Source organism: Salmo trutta, chromosome 19, assembly GCF_901001165.1.
Source record: "Salmo trutta chromosome 19, fSalTru1.1, whole genome shotgun sequence".
Taxonomy (NCBI): domain Eukaryota; kingdom Metazoa; phylum Chordata; class Actinopteri; order Salmoniformes; family Salmonidae; genus Salmo; species Salmo trutta.
Window position 1 is genome coordinate 37,535,551 of NC_042975.1, and position 24,435 is coordinate 37,559,985.

Sequence of the window (24,435 nt, forward strand, 5' to 3'; positions counted from 1 at the left end):
GACCTGTTGGATCAGAGGGTGAGGACTAGGGCCATTCCCCCCCAGAAATGTCCAGGAACTTGCAGGTGCCTTGGTGGAAGAGTGGGGTAACATCTCACAGCAAGAACTGGCTAATCTGGTGCAGTCCATGAGGAGATGCACTGCAGTACTTAATGCAGCTGGTGGCCACACCAGATACTGACTGTTACTTTTGATTTTGACCCCCCTTTGTTCAGGGACACATTATTCCATTTTTGTTAGTCACATGTCTGTGGAACTTGTTCAGTATATGTCTCAGTTGTTGAATCTTGTTATGCTCATACAAATATTTACACATGTTGCTGAATAAACGCATTTGACAGTGAGAGGACGTTTCTTTTTTTTGCTGAGTTTACATATAGCATGCTGAGTTTCAAAGGTCATCAAACAATTGCAAAAAAGAGTAATACAAAATGTCTTAAAAATTTGAAGCCACACTTCCACAGAAATTACTAAAACTATTGAAGGTTGTGTTTGTATTTTTTGTGTGGGTGATTAATGCTGTTTGTTTTTGATGGGCCAAATCCTAACTTGAGAACTGTGTGCGTAAATCAAATGATCAAATTACTTATCTTTCAAGTTAGGATTGGGCCTGCTGGGAGCTACATTAATTACATGACATCTTCAGGCTCTCGCTTTCTTCTCTTTGCGTCCTGTGCCTTCTGATGACGCATCTGCCTTCCTTTTGTGAGCCTTAGAATAAAAATGACATTAGAATCAAGTCAATTGCATGTCTATGTGTAAATGTTACAATGTATGTATGAAATATTAATATTCTAACACTTGAGTATTGATCCATTTGTCATGGTAACATGGTTCAGAATCCTCAAGATGGTCAGCCAATACACCTGTTGGACTTTGGACATTAAAATTGTTTAAATCTGTATATTATTCTTTTGAAATGGTAAGATCAACTACCGTCTGGCTTTTTGGTGTCCTTTTCTTCTTTTCAGCACGCTCCTTTTCCTCAATCTCCATATTTTCTTTTTCGATGAGGGAGATGAGAGTGTTACAACGTCGCTGGAGTTCCTGGGGGAACAAGAGACAGCTGTTAGCAGAGAACAAGAAAACAATAGTACAATGTATGTCTGCTGTTCCTCTCTGTTAGCCAGTCTGTTTGTAGCAACAACAAAAATATATATTCATTCAATATGCTCGTGTGGTTATTACAGTTTTTGTTCATAATATTGACATTTCAATAACCAAAACAGTTCATGTAACATACCACTTTGTCAAAAGCACAAAGTAATGAAAAATAACTCCAGAGAGGTAAGTGTCTCTGTATTCAAGTGATGCATGAAACTGAATCTATAGGAGTCTTTTTTCCCATGAATTCTCATCCATCTCAACTTGTAAAGGAGGAACACATTGAAACAATTTCAATTCTATATTCCGCCATACCTACTATAAATGTGAGGCAAGCAAACAAGATGATCTCTGAATTCACTACAAATGTACTATTTTCTATAATAAAAGTAATAAAACAGGTTTTTATGATGGGTCCAGAGAAAGCAAAGAAGTAGGCCACTAAGACACTGTAACTGGGTTTATTGACTATCCCTGAGGCAGTCCAGGTGTCATATCAAATACCTGTCCCCATGTTGGCTCACCTAACCCTTCTAACAGCTATAACATAGTCAAACTGTTCAGGGAATACTGTACCATGGCAGTTCGGGACTTGATGAACCAGTCAAATCTGAACTGGGGAGCGTTCCGGACACACTGTCGGAGTTCCTCATAAACATTCTCCTTGTCGAAGCCCATCTTGTGAAGCATACAGATCAGAAACCTGTCCTCCTCCTCCGTGTAGTTCTTCCCTTTATTGGTGCCATACTGAATCCTCAACTGGTGGAATGGGGCCTTGTATCTCGCAACCTGAAATGAATCAAGACAACATTTCCATTTCGTCAATTTGAAAATTTGAATTAATCTTGGAGCATACTCAAAATAAAAGGTTGCTAGTATCACATTCAAATAAGTAATTTCCACAGTATTTACAAGGGAAAATATGTTTTAGAGAGGCAATCATTTCATTTTAAAGATCAATACAAAAATACTTATCAGCCACTATCCAACATACATGAGCACTTACTTAGAAAATCTAAACAACTTATGTAAAGTAGCTCACCTTAGCATCCAGTGCCTTCTTAATGCTGATCCTCCTCTGGATGCGGGCCTCACCCCGCTCGATCTGAGCCATGATTTTCTCAATATCCTGGAGTTCATTGCACCGCTCCCAGAAAATGGCTTGAAAATAAAACAAGAGTATGAAAAGACTAGCGTGGAGCATATAAAATGATAATAAGCTGTAATAACCATGGTTATTTGAAACAGATACAAGAATGGGTCTTTAGTAAACAACTGTAATGGAATAATAGATGATGATAATTATGATGATGAGGACCTCCGGTATCTTACCAGAATATTCAATTACTTCTTCAGGGTTTTTCCCCTCGACTTCCCGAGCGATGTTGTCGATGTCATCACGGCCATATTTCTCATTGGCTTTAATGAACTGATTGAAATCTCGCTTGTTCCAACTTGTGAACCCCTGCAAAATAACATTCACCATAAACACAGCACTTGTTAGATACAAGCTTTAGAATGTCCAATAATGTGTCACTTTTTGTGACAAACACTATAGGGATCTTAGACAGTTGTGTCTAGCTTAGCACCCTCCATTACCTGAGTAAGAAGCTTCTCCTTCTCCTCAGTCTCCTCAGGACTGAGGGGCCCTGCCTCGTCGATCTTCCTCTGCTCCTCCTTCTGCACCTGAGCAGAGTTAGAAATGTCAGGGCTCCTGGGCACCTGCAGCAGAACAGAGGAGAGGACGGACACAGCTCATATTAAATAAACCTCTGATGAGACATAACACTGAACGGCTCTGTCTCTCGCTATTAAGCTGGACGAGAGACCCCTAAGGCTGGGTGAAGCGATAGACAGGCCTGTTGGGGAACCAGGCTAACTGGGCAGAACTGAGCAGATGTACCCTGGGATCAGGTGGCATAGGGGGAATGTGTGTGTATTTGTGTTCTGTGGTTCTGGCACCATGGAGGAGTAAAAGCTCCAATCTGTCTCAGTTCAGCAGTCTGCCTTGGCAGCAAGTGCCTTGGCACAGTTAAGCACTTGGGATGCTGCTCACAAATGTCAGAGTTGAGACACACTTCTATGGGCTCTATTCACCATCCCACAACTAATATGTTGGCTCTGTGAAAGCCCAAGCCAACAGATTTCAAAATATTGTTTTTAAATATTCAACTTTGTAAATTGTTTCAGTAGAGTAGAACCAGCAAGAAGGGACATCAAAGTCAAAATACCATGTGCAGGAAACAATAAAACATGACTATAAATGGCTAAGCTTAATGCTACCTATATCAACATGGGCACACTTTATTTATCCATCAGACAATGAACTTAACTACAGCTGTCTTACCTTGTAGCCTATAGTATTCCTGTAGAAAAGGATCTCCATCTCTAGCAGTTCAAACAGGCGAGGGGGAAAGAACTGGAAGTCCTGGATGTTGGGCTGTTTGGGGGGACGTGGGGCCTGAAATACATTCCTCATTATTAATCATGTTCTGGTGAGCAAGATTAACATGTATACCTCTTCATCATTCTGACTTCTTGACCATCATTAATTGGAAGAAGTGGGAAACAAGAGGAATGATTAGGGTTGCAAAGCTACCGGTAATATACCAAAGTTACCGGAATATTCTATAATTTTGGTAATGAACAGGTAATCTATGGCAATTTAGGTCATTTATACTTAAATAACTCACTTTTTTTTATTCATATATAGTATTAATTTATTATATCTGTGTCCATATTGCCCATGAGTTTCTAGTGGATAGACCATATGGTTAAAGAGAAAATAGCCTAATTAACATAAAAAGTATATAATCAACAAAGGCATTCTTTTCAATTAACTCCTCAATTATTCCAAGTATTGACTTTTTTTCAGAACTTCCACCAGTTTGAAGTTAACAAAGTTTGAATGTTACCAAATTTCTGGTAGTTTACTTTGCAACCCTACGAATGATTGAACATGAGGACCACGGTTACTGTAGTTTGTGATTTAATATTGGTTTTATTTCTATTAGTTTTTAGATTTTTATTCGAAAATTTTGTGAGGTGGTTGTTCGGTTTCTCAAGCCTGATGACAGTTGTCCACAGACAGAGAATATTCTCTCCACGAACGCTTGGGATGCAGGGGCAGAAACCAGATCCAGTGCCACAGGGTACAGCTTTGGATAAACAGCGATCCCTGCCTGCCAGAACTGGAGAGGTGACTCTAAACATGCCCCCCTTCACCTCTTCCAGGTATTTCCTCAGCTCACACAGGGCACTTAATGCCCTGCCAGGTTGACTCTTGGGACAGTGTACTCTGACACAATCCTCGATGCGAGGAAGCTATATTTATGAAGCACTGTGGTCGAGACGCTTGCTGGATTTATCTTGCTGGTATCTTCTTGGGGTACTCCTGCCCCATGGCTGTACTCTCTGATTTGCTGAAGTACAAAAGACTCTGCTTCCCTCATCAGTGGCTCCGTCTGTTGAGCGAAGTGACAGAGAGACACTTGGGTCCATCAAGCAAGCTGCTGCAGGGGATGGATCGGAATTGGCTGCCAGAAGATTCAGTATGCATGCGAAGTGCTCACACTGACTTCAGGAGAACCTGTGCCAAATGTTTTGCAATAGTAATTGACTGCAAGTGTGCCTCAAGGTTGAGAAAGCACGGCACCACATCAGACTACGACTGGCTGTCAGTTTGAAGTTGGTCGGTGTAGATTGTGAACGGCTCCAGCAACTTCACAAGCTGTTCTAGCTTGGCCCAGACATACTCAGTGCTCACCTTTGGATTTCTTCCCTGTTAGCTAATGATAGTGATGCACAAGCTAGGCCTATTTGAAACATCGGCATCTACTAGCAGCATTTACCTGCCAGATTCAGAAGCTCGAAAACCCCATTAGAAGCTTGAAAACCTTGTCCAAGAAAAAAATAACTAAATATAATTTTATGGTTTTTCCTTTAAGTTAATTTTGTAGTCAAATATAATAGTTTCAGTATAGTTTTAGTTTGTCAAACATTTTTCAGAAATGTTTTATTTAACTAAATTGTTTTTCCAATTTTGTTTTTATTTTAGTTTCAGTTTCGTTTAGTATAATAACCTTGATTGGGACAGCACATGAATAAGCATGTAATTTATAAGCAGGGATGCAAAGCAAGGCGGTTGGCGGTTTCTGTGTGATTGATCTGTGACGGGGGCGTTACCTTGGGGGCTCGAGGTTCACTGACACGCAGGGCCTCTCTGAAGTAGGCATCCACCGCATAGTTGGCTTTCCTCTCTCTTTTAGGAGGCTCAATCCATTCCATCATACTCAGCTACAAAAAAAGACCAGTCCATCCCTCACAAGGTGAACCAACTCAGTATACGGTATATGATGCACACCTTATTTCATGGTTACGGTGGTTTCAGAAAGTTTATTTCATAAGCATCTATGAATAGTATACTCTGTATGCCATCTTTACCTCTATCACACAGTATTCACAAAGTTCAATATCTAAGATGAAATTCAACCTGAGGCACAAGGGACTTAGCTAATCAAAGTACAGTACCATATCAAGCTGCTCAGTTGGTTGAGCATAGCACTTGCAATGCCAGGGTTGTGGGTATGATTCCCACGGAGGACCAGAATGAAAAAGAATGCACTCACTACTGTAAGTCGCTCTTGGATAAGAGAGTCTGCTAAATGACAAAAATGTCAATGCAAAATGCTCTTTGATGCTATTAACCTTGAGTCATGACAAAACATGTAGTAATTTGATACCTTTTGCTTCTCTCTGTAGTCTTCCCCTTCAAAGTTGTAGAGGCTGGTCTCTGCTCCTCCGGTGTCCACAGTGAAGTTCCTGAGGGAGCTCTCTCCCAGAGACTCCATGCGCTCGTTCATCTCAGCTGTCTAGGATAAGTCAAAAGGCAGTGGTGTAAAGTACTTAAGTAAAAATACTTTAAAGTACTACTAAAGTCGTTTTTGGGGGTCTGTACTTTACTATTTATATGTTTGACTACTTTTGCTTTTACTCCACTACATTCCCAAATAAAATAATGTACTTTTTTCATACATTTCAAATGCTTAGCAAGACAGGAAAATGGTCCAATTCAGACACTTATCAAGAGAACATCCCTGGTCATACCTACTACCTCTGATCTGGCGGACTCACTAAACAGATGATTCGTTTGTAAATGATGTCTGAGTGTTGGAGCATGCCCCTGGCTATCCTTAAAATTAAAACAAGAAAATCGTGCTGATCTGGTTTTCTTAATATAAGGAATGTGAAATGATTTATACTTCTACTTTTGATATTGAAGTACATTTTCGCAATTACATTTACTTTTGATGCTTAAGTATATTTAAAACCAAATACTTTCAGACTTTTACCCAAGTAGTATTTTACTGGGTGACTTTCACTTTTATTTGAGTCATTTTCTATTAAGGTATCTTTACTTTTACTCAAGTATGACAATTGGGTACAGGTGAGGACAGGTGAGCACAGAAAACCAAGCAGCCAGTCTGTCAACCAAACACTGTGTACTGATCCTTCACATGGTCCTCACTCACCTTCTTTGCCCCCCTCTCTAAGATGGTGTTGATGTCTTCTTCCGTGAGCTCATTGTCTTTGGAGGCGAAGACGTGAGTGGCCCCATGCCTGATCATCTGCAGCATCTCATCTTTCCCCAGCTTGTTGGACTGCTCCATCAGCCTCCCTGGAAAGTTGAAAAGATGTGAAAAGTAGTTGGGGTGTGGGACTGAATGTACAAGACCCTGCAGCAGGCACTTACATCCATGTCTCAGGGTCTAGATCATTCTATAAAGTACTAAAGTATATGTATGCATGCATGTACAGCATATATGTGTGGTCTAATTTTGTCTCAAGCCTAACCAAGGTCTGTCTTGCCTGTCCCAATAACAAATCCAAGTCTGATTTACTGTCTGCTGAGTCAGACCATTTGAAAAAAAAAAGGTAAGGACACATTTAAGGGACTTGAACATAGAATTAGGAATTAGAATACTATAATGGACATGAACCTTCTTATGATGGTCCAAAGGTCAGCCATGTTGGTCAGGGAGTTGGTCAACCACAGTTTGTCAGTGCTGTGATAAGATATTGTGAAAAACAATGAATGTGAAGAAAGTATCTGCACTGTGTGTTAACTAGCTAGCCAGGCAGTTCAATATGCCAACATTCCATTCAATGCACTGAATAGGACTTGGCTGAGTTATAAATGCAGCAGGTACTGATATTGTATCATATAATAGCACTCAGCTTTCCAAGAAAACAAAATATGAGACATTTATGGTCTGTTTACATATATTTTAGATGCTGTTTATCCAGAAAATGTGTATAAATCCATACTGTAATTATAATATGACAATATTTTATGTTGACTATAATTCCGTTACATCATTTTTGATACATCACATGCCTTACTTTTATTTTCCTGTGTAAGTAAAAGCAGGAAATGCATCACCTACATTATGCCTCGACTGCCATTCAATTAGACTGGTTTTGGATTTCTTCCTGACCAAGCTGGCTGCAAATTTCACCCCATTATGGAACTTTGAGGGTTTATGACATAACCCCTCTAGTAATTTTATATGATCTACATGGATTTGAAAGCCATGGAATGACAAACCACGAAGTTGCAAATTAAAACCATGCTGAATACCTTGTTGTATAACAATGGAGTCTAGCCTCAACTTCATCTCAGCTCTCTCTACAATCCTCTCTTCGACTGTATTATCAGTGATGAGGCGGAACACACGCACTGGTTTCTTCTGACCAATTCTATGAGCCCTGTCCTAGAGAGGCAAAAACAAACACACTGATTGCCTCAGTGTATGGAGGTGTCTATTTCTTTGAAACAAGACACTTTTTAAAAGTAAAAGACAAGATACAAGCCAGTGTTACAAACTAACATTACTAGTATTTTTGTATGCATGACATAGTATTAGTCACTTATGTGTGAAATTCTAACTAATAACTACTAAGTCATATTTGCTTTTATTTAATACTGAATAATAATTACTTCTACTTACTACCGACTAATAATTACTTTTCCAAATGCTTAATATACAGTGCATTCAAAAAGTTCAGACCCCTTCCCTTTTTCCACATTTGTTATGTTACAGCCTTATTCTAAAATGGAAGTAAAAAACTAAAATCCCTCACCAATCTACACACAATACCCAAAAATGACAAAGTGAAAACAGGATAAGACATTTTTGAAAATGTATTAAAAAAAAGTTGAAATACCTTATTTACATAAGTATTCAGACCCTTTGCTATGAGACTTGAAATTGAGCTCAAGTGTTTCCATTAATCCTCCTTGAGCTGTTTTTACAACTTAATTGGAGTCCACCTGTCGTAAATTCACTTGATTGGACATGATTTGGAAAGGCACACACCTGTCAGTAAAAGGCACATCACAGCCTGCTTGGAGTTTGCCAAAAGGCACCCAACGGACTCTCAGAACATGAGAAACAAGATTCTCTGGTCTGATGAAACCAAAATTGAACTCTTTGGCCTGAATGCCAAGCTTCACGTCTGGAGGAAACCTGGCACCATCCCTACGGTGAAGCATGGTGGTGGCAGCATCATGCTGTGGGGATGTTTTTCAGTAGCAGCGACTAGGAGACTAGTCAGGATCGAGGGAAAGATGAACGAAGCAAACTACAAAGAGATCCTTGATGAAAACCTGCTTCAGAGCGCTCAGGACCTTAGATTGGGGTGAAGGTTCACCTTCCAACAGGACAACAACCCGAAACACACATCCAAGACAATGCAGGAGTGGCTTCGGGACAAGTCTCTGAATGTCCTTGAGTGGCCTAGCCAGAGCCCGGACTTGAACCCGATCGAACATCTCTGGAGAGACCTGAAAATAGCTGTGCAGTGAAGCTACCCATTCAACATGACAGAGCTTGAGAAGATCTGCAGAGAAAAATGGGAGAAACTCCCCAAATATAGGTGTACCAAGCTTGTAGCATCACACCCAAGAAGACTCAAGTCTGTAATCGCTGTCAAAGGTGCTTCAACAATGTACTGAGTGAAGGGTCTGAATACTAATGTAAATGCCATATTTAAGTTATATTCTTAATACATTTGCAAAAAAATTCTAAAAACCTGTTTTTGCTTTGATATTATGGGGTATTGTGTAGATTGATGAGAAAAAAAAGGCTGTAACGTAACAAAATGTGGAAGAAGTGAAGCGGTGGGAATACTTCCTGAATGCACTAATATATATTATATATATCAGTGCATTCAGAAAGTGTTCACATACATATAAGTGTTTCCAAGGAAGCCACAACTGAAATGTTTCTAACCATTGCTTGCAGGTCCACTTGAGGGTTCCAGTCGGAGTCATACAGGATGACGACGTCTGCAGTTGCCAGGTTAATGCCCAGACCTCCAGCTCTGGTGCTCAACATGAAAATGAACTTGCTGCTGTTGTCAGCATTGTAGGCCTCTATGGCTTCCTTGAAACATGGCCATAAAGCTCATACATTAGTTAGACACAATATCTAAAATATCAGTTTTGTTTCATGAAGTTAAAGTAATTACACTTTACACAAATTTTACAAGCACAGTCAGTACGAGCACAATAGGCAAAGTACAGTGTTTTGAAGTGAAGATACTACAAAAACACGAACATAGTAGGTTAGATTGAACTGTTCCAATACAGCTCCTTATGGTTTCCATGGGAACCTGTGATTGTGGTCAATGAGGCCTCATCAGCTGAAGTCATGCCCCGTACCTGTCTGGCTTCGTGTGGAGTGTTCCCATCTAGACGGCAGTACTCATAACCTCTCCACATGCAGTAGTCCTCAAGAATGTCAAGGACCCTGGTCATCTGGCTGAAGATGAGGACTCTAGACCCTGGCAACCAATGAGACAAAACGCAGTCATTCCATTAGGGAACAGAACAGCATACAATATCAGGTCACATAGCTCTAGTTCAAAAGCAATCTCCACAAAGGGAAAAAAAACATGGCAGAAAATGATTAATGAGGTTTCTTGCATGGCAGCAAGGTTTGATTAATTCTAAATGAGCATGGCTAATTTGATTGTCAAATGAACTTCTCATCATGAAAGCTTCATGAAAATTTTTTAAATTCTACATGTGAATCCTGATATCCTTCAACAAAATGCAAACCTTTGAGCCTGCATCCTATGAGGTTGTCCTTGCCCTTTTAACCTCTACGAGATGGGTGTCTGATTTGTCATCCTGAGGGTCCCAGAGATAAAATGTAGCATCATTTTGTTTGATAAAATACTTTTTTATGTTCAAATGTAGGAACTGGGGTCTACAGTTTGACCCCACTGCTGTCTCTGGCTCCACACTCACCCCGCCTAGATGTGAAAGTTAGTGTATAAGCTAATGATCCATCATGTATGACATTCCTGGGAGTCTGTAAACTTTAATTCGTTTTTTACCATAGCATTTTTGAATGTTCTCTATAGTTATGTACTTGAAAACCTATCAATTGACCAATTCAGCACATTTGGGCAAACTCCTGGCAGACTTGATACAAAATATTGTGCAGTAATGTAATTATTCACTGGATCAGTCTGAATTTGCACAAACACTGCTATCATCTGGTGGCCAAAATATAAATTACACCTAGACTCCTATCTGAAAGTATGGCTTTTCTCTTGCATTTCAAATATGTTTTTGTTTGTATTATCTTTACCAGATCTAATGTGTTATATTAATATAACATTTTCACAAAGTTTTTCCTTTCAAACAGTATCAAGAATATGCATATCGTTGCATCAGGTCCTGAGCTACAGGCAGTTAGATTTGGGTGTCATTTTAGGCAAAAATTGAAAAAAAAGAATACGATGCTTAATAGGTTTTAAAGAACCATTATGTACTTCAATCTATCAGAGTTTGTATATACAACCTATTGCACAGTCTGTTACAACTGAAAATGTACAGTAACAACCACAGATCAAAACTCTGAGATAAAGACATCAAATTTACATGAATAATGTATTCTTTGTTTAACCCCTCTAATTAATTGTTGGGATAAACTACAGTAAAAGCATTTAATGATCAGAGAGAATGTAGCACCTTGCTCCTGGACTTTGGGCAGCAGTTTGTCCAGGGCAACCATTTTGCCGCTGTTGGTTACCAGGTGAGTGTCGGTGGTGTAGGGGGGTCCAGGCTCGGCCCCATCAAACAGGTATGGGTGGTTGCAGCACTTCCGCAGCTGCATCAGGATGTTCAAGAGACGCATCTTGTCAGTTTTTCCAGAAGAATTGAGGATGTCAATGTCCTTCATCAGAATCCGTGTGTACCTAACAAAAATAGAACAAAATGTTGTTTCATTTGAAATAATTTTGTTCTTGAATTTCATAGGTAGAAACATTGAACCAACAAAAGCTATTGCCAACACTGGGAAGTACTAAGTATTTGAAAAAAACACATACCATTCTCGCTGCATCTTACTCAGCCCGAGGTAAATCTTCACCTCTTTTTTGGGAGGCAGGTTTTTCTCCACTTCAGCTTTAATGCGACGTAGAAGGAAAGGCCTCAGCACCTGAACAAGGCAAATGCTTTAATTCATCTATTTTTTACCCATGTGTTACATGTATATCTTTACATACACTGAGTGTACAAAACATTAAGAACACCTGCTCTTTCCATGATATACACAATCAGTGTAGATGAAGGGGAGGAGACTGGTTAAAGAAGGATTTTTAAGCCTTGAGACATGGATTGTGTATGTGTGCCATTCAGAAGGTGAATGGGCAAGGCAAAATATTTAAGTGCCTTTGAACAGGGCATATAGTAGGTACCAAGTACACAATTTGTGTTAAGAACTGCAACGCTGCTGGGTTTTTCACACTCAACAGTTTCCCATGTGTATCAAGAATGGTCCACCACCCAAAGGACATCCAGCCAACTTGACACAACTGTGGGAAGCATTGGAGTCAACATGAGCGAGCATCCCCGTGGAATGCTTTCTTGTAGAGTCCTTGCCCTGACAAATTGAGGCTGTTCTGAGGGCAAAAGGGGGTGCCACTCAATAGTAGAAAGGTGTTCTTAATGTTTTGTACACTCAGTGTATATAATTGTTTTATTTATTTTATTTAACCTTTATTTAACTAGGCAAGTCAGTTAAGAATAAATTCTTATTTACTATGATGGCCTACCCCGGCCAAACCCGGACGACGTTGGGACAATTGTGCGCCGCCCTATGGGACTCCCAATCACGGCCGGATGTGATACAGCCTGGAATCAAACCAGGGACTGTAGTGACGCCTCTTGCACTGAGATGCAGTGCCTTAGACCGCTGTGCCACTCGGGATGTATTATGTATACTAAAAATAAATATAGATAAGAAGGAATCTGCAGTGAACTCGGAACGTAATGGAAGTGTGAAACACAGCTTACCGCATGCAGACGCTCCACCAGCTTCTGGTCCCCAAGACAGTTGTTGGTGTCAAACCAAGAATCAAAGTCCTGAGAATTAAAGAAAAATGTTCCTTTTGTTTTTAACACATACATTTTCCATGAAAGTGCAAAAGTTATTTTAGAGAGGAAAAAAAAGTAAAGATGATTCTGCTTTGGCTTCAGTTGTAGAGGGGATTGTGTTAGAGAAAAGGACAGGATACATATGATCAGCTACTGCCTCTGGGGGTAACTGGGGGGAGGGATCCCAGACAAACTGGGAGGAACTGACAATAGAACAGAGCAGTGCCTGAGGGGGGAAGCCTATGCTCGGGGCTACCTTTCCCTCTGACACATCATGGAAAGACAAGAAGCATGTCAGGTGGGGCTGAGCTCAGTGATTGACTGAAGCGAATTCAAACTAGATGATATAAATGGAACAACAAAAAACATTAAGATACTGCTGGAGGGTCTTTTGATACAAAACAACAAAAGAATGCAGTTCCTTTTGCCTGGAGCGATATATGAATTTATTTTCTTCCTCGATTTGGTATTCCAGTCACATGAATCTAAAGGAAGAATATCACTACAAGAGGAATACATGGAGAGAACAAACAGAGGCAGGACTCACGTTGGCAGAGTTGAAGACATCAGGTAGCAGGAAGTTAAGGAGTGACCACAGCTCATGGAGGTTGTTCTGCAGAGGTGTTCCAGTCAGGAGGAGACGGTTGGTGGTTTTGAACTCACGGACAATCTCTGAGAGCTGACAACACAGGATTAATGTAAAGATTACATAAAAATCATAAAAAAATAATTGTGTATAGGCCAAACTTCATTAATTGAAAGTAGAAAAAGAAACGTTTTATCCCTAAATTATTTGAATTTGAGTTCATACCTTTGACTTCTCATTTTTTATCCTATGAGCTTCGTCAATGACAAGGTATCTCCAGTTGAACTTCTTGAAGACAGATTTCTCTCTGATGACCATCTCATAGGATGTGACACAAACATCCCATTCCCCTGGCATCATAACATCACGGATGAAAGCCGCCTGGTGAATAAGGAGAACATTTGTCAAAGGAGTCATTAGTGGTCTTGGTTACCTACCCACCTGATAATGTGTTATGAAAGGGGATGTTTAATCAGTGTCAATCAAGAGAAAAGAACAGGACATACTCTTGCATCCTTGTCCCCGATGAGACAGACTGCCTTAAGGGTTGGTACCCAGCGTTTGAACTCATTCATCCAGTTGTGTAGCGTTGATTTGGGAACCAGAACCATGTGGGGGCCAGGAATGTTCCTGTAATGCTTCAGGTATCCCAGCAATGCAATGGTTTGGAGGGTCTTCCCCAAGCCCTGTGGTCAATAAACAAATAAACAACCTGTCATACATACATCGCATAAGCTTGACTCACAACTAGTGGCACTTACCAGAGACTTAAGGGCCATCCACACCAAGGACAATAACAATAAAAAAAATAAAAGTGAACAGCAGCGTCCACACTACAACAATAACTATAAAAACAGTGGAGAACAATAACAATAGCTATCGTTGGGATAACTTTGTGCGATTTTATCCCTCTCTCCCCAACAGTACAACGTCAAAAACCAATCCAAAATACGTTCCATTAAAGCGTTCTAGGTTCTAGGTGCGCAAGGAATAGCCGCTCGGAGGGGAGAGGCAGAGTGTGTGGTGAGCTTTTCTCAATAAATGGGCATGTAAGCATATTGGTATCCACATGAATTATAGGAAGACTTTGAAGACTGATGATCCACGACAGACAGCGCATCTCAATGTCAGAAGAAGCCCATATTTTCCTATGTACACCATATAGAAAAGTATGTGGACACCCCTTCAAATTAGTGGATTCAGCTATTTCAGCCACACCAGTTGCTGACAGGTGTATAAAATCGAGCACGCAGCCATGCAATCTCCATTGACAAACATTGCCAGTAGAATGGCCTTACTGAAGAGCTCAGTGACTCTCAACGTCGCACCGTCATAGGATGCTACCTTTCCAACAAGTCAGTTCCAACAAGCTGCCCCGGTCAACTGTAAGTGCTGTTATTGTGAAGTGGAAACATCTAGGAGCAACAACTGCTCAGTCGTGAAGTGGTAGGCCACACAAGCGCAGAGAATGGGACCACCGAGTGCTGAAGCGCGTAGCGTGTAAAAATCATCTGTCCTCGGTAGCAACACTCACTGCCAAGTTCCAAACTGCCTCTGGAAGCAACATCAGTCAGCACAAGAACTGTTCGTTGGGAGCTTCATGAAATGGGTTTCCATCGCCGAGCAGCCTAAGATCACCACGTGCAATGCCAAGTGTTGGCTGAAGAGGTGTAAAGCTTGCCGCCATTGGACTCGGGAGCAATGGAAACTCGTTCTCTGGAATGATGAAGCACTCTTCACCATCTGTCAGTCCGTCAGACGAATCTGGGTTTGGCGGATGCCAGGAGAACGCTACCTACCCCAAACCTTAACGTTACAGCATACAATTACATTTTAAATGTTTCTGTCCTTCCAACTTTGTGGCAACAGTTTGGGGAAGGCCTATTCCTGTTTCAGCATGACAATGCCCCCATGCACAAAGCGAGGTCCATACAGAAATGGTTTGTCGAGATCGGCGTAGAAGAAATTGACTAGCCTGCACAAAGCCCTGACCTCAACCCCATCGAACACCTTTAGGATGAATTGGAACGCGACTGCGAGCCAGGCCTAATTGCCCAACATCAGTGCCCAACTTAACTAATGCTCTTGTGGCTGAATGGAAGAAAGTCCCTGCAGAAATGTTCCAGGATCTATTGGAAAGCCTTCCCAGAAGAGTGGAGGCTGTAATTTTTTAAATAACCTTTATTTAACCAGGTAGGCCAGTTGAGAACAAGTTCTCATTTACAACTGCGACCTGGCCAAGATAAAGCAAAAGCAGTGCGACAAAAACAACAATACAGAGTTACACATGGGATAAACAAACATACAGTCAATAACACAATAAAAAAATCTCTATACAGTGTGTGCAAATAAAGTAATTACAATTTAGCAATTAACACTGGAGTGATAGATGTGCAGATGAGGATGTGCAAGTAGAAATACTGGTATGCAAAAGAGCAGAAAAACAAAAACAAATATGTTATGAGGTAGGTAGTTGGTTGGATGGGCTATTTACAGATGGGCTGTGTACAGCTGCAGCGATGGGTAAGCTGCTCTGACAGCTGATGCTTCAAGTTAGTGAGGGAGATATAAGTCTCCAACTTCAGTGATTTTTGCAATTTGTTCCAGTCATTGGCAGCAGAGAACTGGAAGGAAAGGCGGCCAAAGCAGGTGTTGGCTTTGGGGATGACCAGTGAAATATACCTGCTGGAGCGCGTGCTATGGGTGCGTGTTTCTATGGTGACCAGTGAGCTGAGATAAGGTGGAGCTTTACCTAGCAAAGACTTATAGATGACCTGGAGCCAGTGGGTTTGGCGACGAATATGAAGCGAGGACCAGCCAATGAGAGCATACAGGTCGCAGTGGTGGGTAGTATATGGGGCTTTGGTGACAAAACAGATGGCACTGTGATAGACTCCATCCAATTTGCTGAGTAAAGTGTTGGAGGCTATTTTGTAAATGACATGGCCGAAGGTCAAGGATCGGTAGGAAAGTCAGTTTTAGGAGGGTATGTTTGGCAGCATGAGTGAAGGAGGCTTTGCTGCAAAATAGGAAGCCGATTCTAGATTTTATTTGGATTGGAGATGCTTAATATGAGTCTGGAAGGAGAGTTTACAGTCTAGCCAGACACCTAGGTATTTATAGTTGTCCACATATTCTAAGTCAGAACTGTCCAGAGTAGTGATGCTAGTCGGGCGGGCGGGTGCGAGCAGCGATCGGTTGAAGAGCATGCATTTAGTTTTACTTGCATTTAAGATCAGTTGGAGGCCACGGAAAGAGTATTGTATGGCATTGAAGCTCGTTTGGAGGTTTGTTAACACAGTGTCCAAAGAAGGGCCAGATGCATACAGAATAGTGTCGTCTGTGTAGAAGTGGATCAAAGAATCACCCGCAGCAAGAGCGACATGATTGATATATACAGAAAAAAGAGTCGGCCCGAGTTTGAACCCTGTGGCACCCCCATAGAGACTGCCAGAGGTCCGGACAAAAGGCCCTCCGATTTAACACACTGAACTCTATCTGAGAAGTAGTTAGCGAGTCAGGCGAGGCAGTCATTCGAGAAACCAAGGCTGTTGAGTCTGCCGATAAGAATACAGTGATTGACAGAGTCGAAAGCTTTGGCCAGGTCGATGAAGATGGCTGCACAGTAATGTCTTTTATCGATGGCGGTTATGATATTGTTTAGGACCTTGAGCGTGGCTCAGGTGCACCCGTGACCAGCTCGGAAACCGGATTGCATTGCAGAGAAGGTACGGTGGGATTCAAAATGGTCGGTGATCTGTTTGTTCACTTGGCTTTCGAAGACTTTAGAAAGGCAGGGCAGGATGGGTCTAGAGTGTCTCCCCTTTGAAGAGGGGGATGACCGTGGCCGCTTTCCAATCTTTAGGAATCTCAGACGATACGAAAAAGAGGTTGAACATACTAGTAATAGGTGTTGCAACAATGGCGGCAGATAATTTTAGGAAGAGAGGGTCCAGATTGTTTAGCCCAGTTGATTTGTAGGGATCCAGATTTTTCAGCTCTATCAGATCATCAGCTGTCTGGATTTGGGTGAAGGAGAATCGGGGGGGGGGGGGGCTTGGGCCAGTTGCTGCGGGGATGCAGAGCTGTTGGCCAGGGTTGGGGTAGCCAGGTGGAAAGCATGGCCAGCCGTAGAGAAATGCTTATTGAAATTCTCGATTATCGTGGATTTATCAGCGGTGACAGTGTTTCCTAGCCTCAGTGCAGTGGGCAGCTGGGAGGAGGTGCTCTTATTCTCCATGGACTTTACAGTGTCAGGCAGTAAACCCACTGTCCCTAGGCCGTCATTGTAAATAAGATTTTGTTCTTAACTGACTTGCCTAGTTAAATAAAGGTTAAAAAAACAATAGCATGGCATTTTTTCACTGTAATAGCTACTGTAAATTAGACAGTGCATTTAGATTAACAAGAATGTAAGCTTTCTGCTCATATAAGACATGTTTATGTCCCGGAAAGTTGGCTGTTGCATACAACGTCATTCTAGTCACATTAGCGCACGTTAGCGACAACCTTCCCAGTTTAGGACCCAACCCGTAAAGGTTAAAAAGGCTTCTGAAGTTTGCAATTTCCGATTTGACATTTCAGACTTGATTTTCCCTCATAAATAATGCATCAACCCCTACAAAAATGTAAATTCATTATAATCCACATTTCCTGGTTATGCAGGATTATTTTACTGCTGTAGCAAATTGGCTCAAATTAAGATCCTACACCTGTAATGAATGGCCTAACCGCAAGGCGCTACAGAGGTTAGTGCATATCGCCCAGTACATCACTGGGGGCAAGCTTCCTGCCATCCAGGACCTCTATACCAGGCCCTAAAATGTGTCAAAGACTCCAGCCACCCTAGTTATTGACTGTTCTCTCTGCTACCATACGGCAAGCGGTACCAGAGTGCCAAGTCTAGGTCCAAAAGGCTCCTTAACAGCTTCTACCCCCAAGCCATAAGACTGCTGAACAGTTAATCAAATGGCTACCCGGACTACTATATTTGCATTGACCCCCTTTTTTAAGCTGCTGCTACTCGCTGTTTATTATTACCTTAATTACCTCGACTAACCTGTACCCCGGTACCGGTACCGGTACCCCCTGTATATTTAAGTGATAATGCCCAATAAGCCGGTGTTTGGAGGATATATTGGCACGGGTGTTGTTAGGCCCGAGCCGAAGTCGATGGCCGGCAAACCGTGCCAATGTATCCTCCCAACACCGGCCTAGGGGGATTATCACTTTATACAATGGGTTACAAACATATTCAAATAATGATTTACGTTATTTAGATGAATTTATTCATACTATTTCATCATTCCACAAGCTATATTCCCGACACAAATCTACCAAGCCGGCTGGTCGTTCATTCTATCGATTCAGTTGCCAGAGACAAGGGTTGCAAAATTCCTGGGAACTTTCAATAAATTCCCTGGTTATCCAGAAATCCTTGTTGGAAGATTCCAGGTTTCATGTTTATTCCCTCCTGATTCCAGGAATCCTCCATCCGGGATTTTGGGAAAACCAGGGAATTTATTGAAAGTTCCCAGAATTTTGCAACCCTACCAGAGACACAACCCAGTCGTTCAGTCTTTTTGTTCTGCATCTATGGACGCAACCCAGTCATTTATTCTAAAATGTTCCATTGCTATACTGGCTGGCAACTTTTTATCCCTTGCTTTATCCCAACAGTAGCTGCATTTGCATTTGTGTAAGCTGTTTTCTAGAGTCATTTAGTTGGATACATCCAATGAGCTTATGAGGCACGGTTTCGCCGGGCATAGAAAATGTGCTCTCTAGTTAGGACACTGTTATTCTAGGAGCTAGCCAACAACAGAGCTAACACAATCATGTCAAACTGAAGCTGGAAAGACTGCAAACTAGCTGCACTTCGTTTCGTTTGACCTTTTTTCAATTGACATTTCTTTGTATATATCCTTAAAAATGATAAAAATCAAATGTTATTTGTCACATGCGCCAAATACAACGGTAACACCTTACCGTGAAATGCTTACTTACAAGCCCTTAACCAACAATCTCAAGAAATAGAGGTAAGAAAATATTTACTTAATTAACTAAAATAAAAAATACAATAAAAAAGTAACACAATAAAATAACAATATCGAGGGTATATAGAGGGGGTACCGGTACCGAGTCAATGTGAGGGACACAGGTTAGTCGAGGTAATTTGTACATGTACTGTAGATTGGGGTAAATCAAATCAAAGTTTATTTGTCACGTGCGCCGAATACAGCAGGTGTAGACCTTACAGTGAAATGCTTACTTACAGGCTCTAACCAATAGTGCAAAGGGAAAAAAAGGTATGTGTGTGTGTAGGTAAGTAAAGAAATAAAACAACAGTAGAAAGACTTGAAAAATAAGAGTAGCAAGGCTATATACAGACACCGGTTAGTCAGGCTTATTGAGGTAGTATGTACATGTGGGTATGGTTAAAGTGACTATGCGTATATAATAAACAGAGAGTAGCAGCAGCGTAAAAGAGGGGTTGGGGGGGCACACAATGCAAAATGACTAAAATGTAAATGTAAATAGTCCGGGTAACCATTTGGTTACCTGTTCAGCAGTCTTATGGCTTGGGGGGTAGAATCTGTTAAGGAGCCTTTTGGACCTAGACTTCGGTACCGCTTGCTGTGCGGTAGCAGGGAGAACAATCTATGACTAGGGTGGCTGGAGTCTTTGACAATTTGTTGGGCCTTCCTCTGACACTGCCTAGTGTATAGGTCCTGGATGGCAGAAATCTTGGCCCCAGTGATGTACTGGGCCATACGCACTACCCTCTGTAGCGCCTTATAGTCGGATGCCTAGCAGTTGCCAAACCAAGCAGTGAGGCAACAGGTCTGGATGGTCTCGATGGTGCAGCTGTAGAACTTTTTGAGGATCTTGGGGACCCATGCCAATTCTTTTCAGTCTCCTGAGGGGGAAGAGGTTTTGTCGTGCCTTCACGACTGGCTTGGTGTGTTTGGACCGTGATAGTTTGTTGTTGGTGTGGACACCAAGGAACTTGAAACACTCGACCCGCTCCACTAAAGCCCCGTCGATGTTAATGGAGGCGTGTTCGGCCCTCCTTTTCCTGTAGTCCACGATCAGCTCCTTTGTCTTGCTCACGTTGAGGGAGAGGCTGTTGTCCTGGCACCACTGCCAGGTCTCTGACCTATAGGCTGTCTCATCATTGTCGGTGATCAAGCCTACCAATGTTGTGTCGTCAGCAAACTTAATGATGGTGTTGGAGTCATTATGAAAGCTGACTCATGATTTCGACTGGCTGTGAAACGCTGCCTGCGTGTATGTCTCGTCTCAACACGTTCATTACTATGGGACAGCTGGAGATCGAATTTTAATTTTTAAACAATGTTGCAAATGTTGGAAAGACAGACAGCAAGGTTTATACAAATCTCTGCTGTTGAAAACGAAATATTAGTCTAAAAGAAATGTGAGATAATGTCTAGATGCTTTTTATAGTGGAGATCAAGTTTATAACTTCCCTGCCTGGGCTGATGAGAAAGTGGACTGCACAGTCAGATGGAACAGAGTAAATAGGCATTTTAACTTCATAGATTTAGCCGGTGGTAACTCGTGGAATAGACACGGGCTGGAATGCAGTTTAAACCAATCAGCATTGAGGATTAGACCCACCTGTTGTATAAAGCCTCGTTATTGTAACTTTATTGTATTGTTTTTTTTCTTACTTTAGTTTATAAAACATGTTTGTTGGTTAAGGGCTTGTACATAAGCATTTCACAGTATTTAAAAAAATATATATTTAACCTTTATTTAACTAGGAAAGTCAGTTAAGAACAAATTCTTATTTACAATGACTGCCTAACCCGGACTACGCTGGGCCAATTGTGTTGAGGAGAAAGAGTGTTGGTGTGATTACTTTAGCTGGTGATAACATTGTTGCATTGCAAATGGTGCACAGAACAGACAGATGAGCACAGCAAAAAATAAGATTTGACAACTATTAGAAAAATGGAAATCACTCGCAAACGACTAGAACAACGAGGCAAGCATGACATGAAGATGCACAGGCTAAACAGCGTTTGTTGTTGAATTGCTACATTTAAATATGTGTTTCTATATTATTATCTACATTGAAGTATTATTTGCAGTAGTCACTATGAAAATGAACACACCATGAAAATAGTGAATGGTCTGTGTTACATTAATAAGCCTACAGCGTTCAGTAGGATGCGTTGATCAGTTGATTGACAGGTGTAGCCTAGAGTGTAGAACAGGGGTTGGCAAACTACAGCCCACACAGGCGGGAGGTTTGAGTAAAAATAATGACCTGGGAAATGATTGTTTTGGGGAAAAAATTAAACCCCAGGCCACACTCGAACGTCTAAAACTAGATAGAAAGTATGTCGATTTTATAATGGACCTATATATTTTAAAATAACTGCTCTTTCTCTGGCCCTCTGTTGAATTTCAAAATCCTGATGTGGCCCTAAAGCCAAAAAGTTTGCTTACCCCTACTGCAGAACTATAAACCTTCCTCTAGTGTGGATGCTTGCCAACGTTTTATAGTTATGTATAGTCTATCTTTATCATCCTTGGCGTGGATGTCCCTTTACACTTGGATATCAATATATGGCTCTGGCACTTAATGGAGGCAAGTAAACATCAACTATTGTTAATTCTATGTTTAAGGTACAGTCATTATTACCATTTCATCAGCCAAGATGCCATTAATGCCATTTTCATAAAGGGAGATCATCCAGTTGAGACCTCTGATTTGGTAATCTCTCAGCTCTCCATTTTTTACATCTGGAAAAAGACAAGGAGGAAAAAAAACAAATCATCAGCAGTTCTCAAATGGGAGCTAATTAGTATTAAAGGTATACACCTGCTAGAATACAACACTGAGTTACACCTGCTAGAATACAACACTGAGTTACACCTGCTAGAATACAACACTGAGTTACACCTGCTAGAATACAACACTGAGTTACACCTGCTAGAATACAACACTGAGTTACACCTGCTACAGTTAATTTACATGGAGGGCTGACTATTAAAATGAGCATTTAAAAGCTATATGAAAACATCGTACAGGATGGGGACTCTTCAAAGCGAACCAAGACGTTAGCTGCCTTCCTGCTCTCAGATAACAACTCCTCATCTTCTTCTTGTTCTGTGCGTCGGTGGCGGTTACTGTAAAAACACAGGTGGCGGTTACTGTAAAAACACAGGTGGCGGACAAATAGTATGCTTTGCTACAATGGTAAACAGATTGTATTGTTTATTATTCATGGATTATTCACCAATATAGCGTGTTTATTTACAATAACATAGACCTGACATTTAGAAAATTGTAAATAAAGGCAAGACTCTTAAAACAAGTCAGCAGCCACATACTCTCCAACGGAGAGGAGATTTTGTTTCTCGTCCTGTTTAACGCGAGGTCGTCCAAGTTTCACTTTCAGGGGCGAAGTAGGAGACTTCTGAGACGCAGGCTGGATGAAGTGGGCAAAGAGTTCTGTTTGCTTGAGCAGAAACTCAAACCGGTTCGCTCTATCTGTTTTCTATGGTAAAAAGACAGGGGGGAAAAAAATACAGAAATACACCAACAAGTTGTTTTTGACTAGTAAGGATATGAGATCAATGTCATGCTTAACTGTAATTTTGCCACTCACATTCTCCCTGTACACTGCAGTCTCACTACACACTGCAATTCCACACATTTACCACAGTGGGGAGCCCATTGCAAAAGTTGGGAAAAAAATGTTATGTTTTTCTCAAATATCTGGCACAGAATTCAACCAATGCTGTGACTAATCGGTGTCACGTGATACTTCCTAATGTAATCATTCAACTTGCAATTGCATTTTAAAATCTCAAATGAATCCACAGAGAGAGTTTGTGACAAAGCAATTTGTCTCACCCTTTTCTCTTCGTATTCTGGATCCACCGCTCCCTCCGCCTTAAGCAAAGCCTTCGGAGGTGGCTTCAGCTGAAATGGGGGGTCTTTTGCCTGAGCACAAACACAGTAGACTACTTTATGACATGCTCACTGAATTGTACATATTTATTTGGCATATGATTCACTAACATTTAATCAATGTAACGTGCAATTGAAAACTATTTTGTATGGCTATTTCAGTGATCTTATACGGGAATGTGCTGTGTATTGTATACAATTTCCTGTGAATTCATGCAACATTATTCTATAATACGTTTAATCAATATAGATTTATGGTTGAAGGTCGAGAAAGTTTGCTACATGTGATGCTTGTTGCACAATCAATTATAATACATTTTGAGCACGTTCACATATTATTTATTATAAAATGTGCAATAAGTTCTGCCTTCAATTGAACCGATGTTAAAGTTCAAGCAGTTAGGTACACCTCACCACGCCTGTTTTTCACAAACATAAACATGAAATTGTTAGCTACTGTAGCCAATAACAGTCCCCAGAGCGCAACAAGCAGCTAGTGTTGAAAGTAGACAGCTGATTTGCTCTGGGCTGGTCTTGCTGCATGCGACTGTGCGGTGTGCTGCCTGGGGCTAAGTGAAACAGACGACAAGCTACAGATACAGGCAGTTGTGTTGCTCTGGGACTCCAAGGCTTGTCAGACTGAAATTGGCAGGATTTAAAAGTCTACGGGAATATTGGCTACATTTCTCTCAACTGCACGACGACAAGCATTGTAGCTAATGTTTTCTGGTCAGCGTTTGACCTGGTGGTATCTAGTTAGCTAGCATCTGTAGACAGCTATGCAGATGTGCAAGCCTCCTTCCCGCCATGTTCCCCCCCAAATCAACAATACTGCAAACTTCTAGCTAGCTACTAACACTCTATCTCTTATTTCTGGAAAAGAAGATGTCTGCTTTCAAATGCTCACCTCTTCGTCTTCGGGTAAATGCTCTCTGGAAGTTGACGGAATCTCTTCATCTGACATTCTGTGGACTTTGTTTTTATCATGAGTTTTTAGACCAGACTGTGTAAGTTATTATACAGCAAATAGGCTTGGTACGTCATTAGATAGAGCATTGTGAACCTAGCGACATTAAGGTCACATTATCAAACGGCTAAATTTCATAATAAAAGTCCCTTCAAAAAATGTTTACTAGACTTACAGTACGTTTTTTTAAATTTAAAATCAGAACGGTTATAGTTTAAAGTTACTTAAACATTTAAATTCATTATTTCATACATTGTACCTATGGGCTGCAGCTCAGAAAATAAAATAACATTACAAAAGTTACATAACTACAAAGCATTGATCATTTTGACGGCTATATTTGCGTCATTCGATAGTTTATTTGAGGAAAACCTACT

At 41.1% G+C, this 24,435-nt stretch overlaps 1 protein-coding gene across 1 annotated transcript; it reads right to left on the minus strand.

The window, feature by feature from the left end:
- Positions 1 to 355: 355 nt before the first annotated feature.
- Positions 356 to 24,168, minus strand: LOC115154527 (SWI/SNF-related matrix-associated actin-dependent regulator of chromatin subfamily A member 5). Its single transcript, XM_029700828.1, has 24 exons — positions 23,999 to 24,168; positions 23,035 to 23,124; positions 22,509 to 22,675; positions 22,204 to 22,304; positions 21,817 to 21,917; positions 13,649 to 13,828; positions 13,368 to 13,523; positions 13,104 to 13,235; positions 12,476 to 12,544; positions 11,509 to 11,618; positions 11,150 to 11,376; positions 9,830 to 9,951; positions 9,399 to 9,551; positions 7,745 to 7,877; positions 6,636 to 6,781; positions 5,847 to 5,975; positions 5,290 to 5,400; positions 3,452 to 3,565; positions 2,704 to 2,826; positions 2,437 to 2,569; positions 2,147 to 2,265; positions 1,681 to 1,893; positions 937 to 1,047; positions 356 to 711 (listed from the first exon to the last, which is right to left on the minus strand). The coding sequence occupies exons 1-24, from the start codon at positions 24,053 to 24,055 to the stop codon at positions 643 to 645; spliced, it is 3,066 nt and encodes a 1,021-aa protein (XP_029556688.1). The 5' UTR covers positions 24,056 to 24,168; the 3' UTR covers positions 356 to 642.
- Between the last annotated feature and the right edge of the window lie 267 nt (positions 24,169 to 24,435).

Coding starts and splice junctions, on each gene's coding strand:
- LOC115154527 (XM_029700828.1), bottom strand. CDS start 24,055: ATGTCAGATGAAGAGATTCCGTCAACTTCCAGAGAGCATTTACCCGAA. Junction 22,676..23,034: donor CAGAATACGAAGAGAAAAGG/GTGAGACAAATT, acceptor TTTTTACCATAG/AAAACAGATAGAGCGAACCG. Junction 21,918..22,203: donor CTTTGAAGAGTCCCCATCCT/GTACGATGTTTT, acceptor GTCTTTTTCCAG/ATGTAAAAAATGGAGAGCTG.